This window comes from Callorhinchus milii, unplaced genomic scaffold (genome assembly GCF_018977255.1).
Source record: "Callorhinchus milii isolate IMCB2004 unplaced genomic scaffold, IMCB_Cmil_1.0 Scaffold4, whole genome shotgun sequence".
NCBI classification, from domain to species: Eukaryota; Metazoa; Chordata; class Chondrichthyes; order Chimaeriformes; family Callorhinchidae; genus Callorhinchus; species Callorhinchus milii.
In genome coordinates this window covers 7,024,343-7,027,882 of record NW_024704745.1, presented here as the reverse complement: position 1 = coordinate 7,027,882, position 3,540 = coordinate 7,024,343, and the positions used below count along the sequence as shown (strand labels likewise).

General features: G+C 50.5%; 1 protein-coding gene across 1 annotated transcript; it reads left to right on the top strand.

The window, feature by feature from the left end:
- The first annotated feature begins 791 nt into the window (after positions 1-791).
- On the top strand, positions 792-3,540 carry LOC121848845 (periodic tryptophan protein 2 homolog). The gene is made up of 5 exons (XM_042333835.1): positions 792-878; positions 1,067-1,285; positions 1,653-1,803; positions 1,941-2,015; positions 3,050-3,540. Exons 1-5 carry the CDS (start codon positions 818-820, stop codon positions 3,168-3,170), a joined length of 627 nt encoding a protein of 208 aa, XP_042189769.1. The 5' UTR covers positions 792-817; the 3' UTR covers positions 3,171-3,540.

The following is a 3,540-nucleotide window of genomic DNA, read 5'->3' as shown; positions in this document are numbered from 1 at the left end:
TACAGTGTGTATATACCCACCCCATGCTCTGTGTCATTGTGTATATACCCACCCCATGCTCTGTGTTATTGTGTATATACCCCCCATGCTCTGTGTTATTGTGTATATACCCCCCCATGCTCTGTGTTATTGTGTATATACCCCCCCCATGCTCTGTGTTATTGTGTATATACCCCCCATGCTCTGTGTTATTGTGTATATACCCCCCCATGCTGTGTTATTGTGTATATACCCCCCCATGCTGTGTTATTGTGTATATACCCCCCCATGCTCTGTGTTATTGTGTATATACCCCCCATGCTCTGTGTTATTGTGTATATACCCCCCATGCTCTGTGTTATTGTGTATATACCACCCCATGCTGTGTGTTAGTATGTTTATACCCCATCAGTCTGTGTTACAGTGTGTATGGAGTCCTGTAGATCAGTGGTTAGAGCACTCGCTTTGCAATCGAGAGACCCGAGTTCAATTCCAGGCAGAGGGCGAAACCTTGGGCAAGTTTCCTTACTCCACACAGAGCCTAATAATAATCCCTCCAAAACCAAACAATAATAAATTGGTCATTTTCAATCTACGACTGTTTGTGGGGCACTGCTGTGCACAATTGGCTGCCGCGTTCGCCCACAAATATATACAGTCAATTCACTTTACAGTGTGTTCTGTGAAGCGCTTTGGGACATCCTCCTGACGTGAAAAGCGCTATATCAAATGCAAGGATTATTATTATTACGTACCCCCTATGCTCTGTGCTATTGTGTATATACCCTGTGTGACGGACATCCTCACGCTGTCCTGTGCTTTTTGTCCATCAGGTGACATGAGTTCCCGCCACTACAAGCCTGAGATACGTGTGAGTTGCCTTCGCTTCTCCCCCACTGGTACGTAGCATCAGACACCATTTACGCTGTCCGTCCCAGGTCAGCTACAGCACGAGTTAGAGACGAGTAAAGATCCCTCTGCACTGTCCGTTCACACTCCTGGGTCGGTGACACCACAGTTACTCTGCGCTCTGGGATGTTAGCCCGTGTGAGGGGCACCATATAAATGTTGTTGTTGTTGTCTGTAGGCCGGAGCTGGGCGGCCACCACATCAGAGGGGCTGCTGATTTTCTCTCTGGACGGATCCGTGGTCTTTGATCCGTTTGACCTGGACGAGGAGGTGACGCCGGTCAGCGTGCGCCGTACCGTGCAGCGGCAGGAATTCACCGCGGCCGTGGTCATGGCCTTCAGACTGAACGAGAACTGTCTGATCCTGGAGGTGCTGGAGAGTGTGCCCCACACCGAGAGTGAGTGGGGAGGGGTTGCGGGGGAAGGGGGGGGGCTAGAGATTGGGGCGGATCGTGTGAGATTGGGGTGGCGTGGGTGGGGTTTGTGTGGAGTTGGGGCAGGGCCTTATGGGTCTGGCGGGTGGCCTGTGGGGCGGGGCCTGGTGTGCTGAGTGGGGCTGTCAAGGTGGGGTGGATCTTTGGGACTGGGTGGGGCCTGTCAGGTTGGGGTGGGACCTGTGTAGATGGGTGGGGCCTGTGGTGCTGGGTGGGGCCTGTCAGGTTGGGGCGGGACCTGTGGGGCTGGGCGGGGCCTGTCAGGTTGGGGTGGGGGCTGGGCGGGGCCTGTGGGGCTGGGGCAGGTCTCTGACACTGTTCTGGGCTGCAGTTGGGGTGGTGGTGGCCTCGCTGCCCGCTGTGTACGTGGAGAAACTGCTGCTGTTCGTGGCCTCAGCGCTGGAGACCAGCCGTCACCTCGAGTTCTTCCTGCTCTGGGCCCAGAGGCTGCTCACACAGCACACACACACGCTGAAGAGCAGGTCAGTGTCCACGCTCACACACACACTGTCCACACACACACACACAGTGTCCACACTCACACGTACACACATACATATTGATGCTCAGTCTGTACAAACGTTTCACAGAAAATCGAATGAAATTCTCTTGCCCACAGGTCAGGCCAACTGCTCCCAACCATCCACGCTCTGCAGAAGAGCCTCCAGCAGCAATTTGACTCCGTTTCCAAGCTGTGAGTTATCAGACTTCTCTCTCTCTCTCTCTCTCTCTGTTCCTTGAACCATTCAACCTCATTTCCTTCTCCGTTTGGACAGTTGCACAGATGTCCCCTGGTACCTCGGTCAAGTGGCCATTGTGTGAGCATGATGGCGGGGGGTGGGGTATGGTTTGGTTAAGAGTGCTGCAGTGTCAGAGAAGGTCCCGTCTCCCTGTTGAGGCAGATTTTAAAGACTCAGCGGTGCTTCTTTAAATCTATTTTTGATCTAAAAAATGACTTGGCCTTGGGGATTTTTTAATCCCCAACACCGGGCCCATGATTAGCTGCTAATTGACGTGTTTCCCTGCTTGCGTATAAGGTTGCCGCTACCTCAACATAGATTTCCCACTCTTGTGCTGAATGAAAAAGTTCTCTCTTGCTCTCTGATGTCTCTCTTGCTGAGGAATTCCCACTCTCACCAAATTCCTTAACAGAATTCTCACTCTGTTCTACCTCACTCAGTTTCCTTCCTCTTGCTGCTGGGCTCTCTGCTCAAGTGAGGCTCTCCCAAGTCTTCTCCTTTATATGGGACTCATAAACAAAAGCACCCAGTTTCGACTGGTCATTCAGCAGATTTTTAATCCCTAAAACCTTCCACCTCACTCAGTTTCGTCCTCAAGCTGCTGCACTCTCTGCAGAAGAAGTAGATGGATATTTGGGGAGGACAAATTTACAAGGCTATGGGTAGAGTGCGGGTGAGTGGGACTAATTCGACAGCTATTTCAAAGAGCCGGCATGGTCACGATAGGCCGAATGGCCTCCTTCTGTGCGGTATAATTCTATTGGAAAATAAAAGGAAGTTTCTCTCTCCTGGTGCCCTGGACAACAATCTCCCAAATCAACACACCAAGTGAACAAAGTTTCACAAAATACACAGTCAAAAAAGAACTTCACACTTTGACAGACGTCTTGGCAAAGGGGAAGGAGCTATATCAAATGCAGGGATAATTATTATTTTATTCAGACGAGATTGCACTGTGGATTCCCTAACCTGTGCTTTTCTCTTGTAGGTGTGACTGGAATCGCTATAATATGCAGTACACACTGGCTCTATCACAGCAGCGGGGGCTGAAGCGCAGGGTGGAGCCCCCTGGGGGCAGCGAACAGGACTCAGACATGGACGGAAAGTGACTTTGAGTCTGGAGCGGCAGATTACAGCTTCCCTGGGACAGATGAGTTACCGCAAAACATGCAACAAATTTATTTAATATCACCAGCAACTTTTACTCTTGTTTCTAATCTGTGCTGTCGCTGACCTGGGAATGTGGACAGACAGCGTAGAGGGAACTTTACTCTTGTTTCTAATGCTGACCTGGGAGTTTGAATGGATACCAGAGGGAGCTTTACTGTGTCTCCTAACCCTGATCCAGGAGTGTGGACGGACAGTGTAGAGGAAGCTTTACTTCACCCCACTCTAACCCTAATCTGGGAGTGTGGACAGACAGTGAGTGGTTAAAATCCTCATATGTACATAATGTGTAATAAAGTGTTTCTGTTTTTA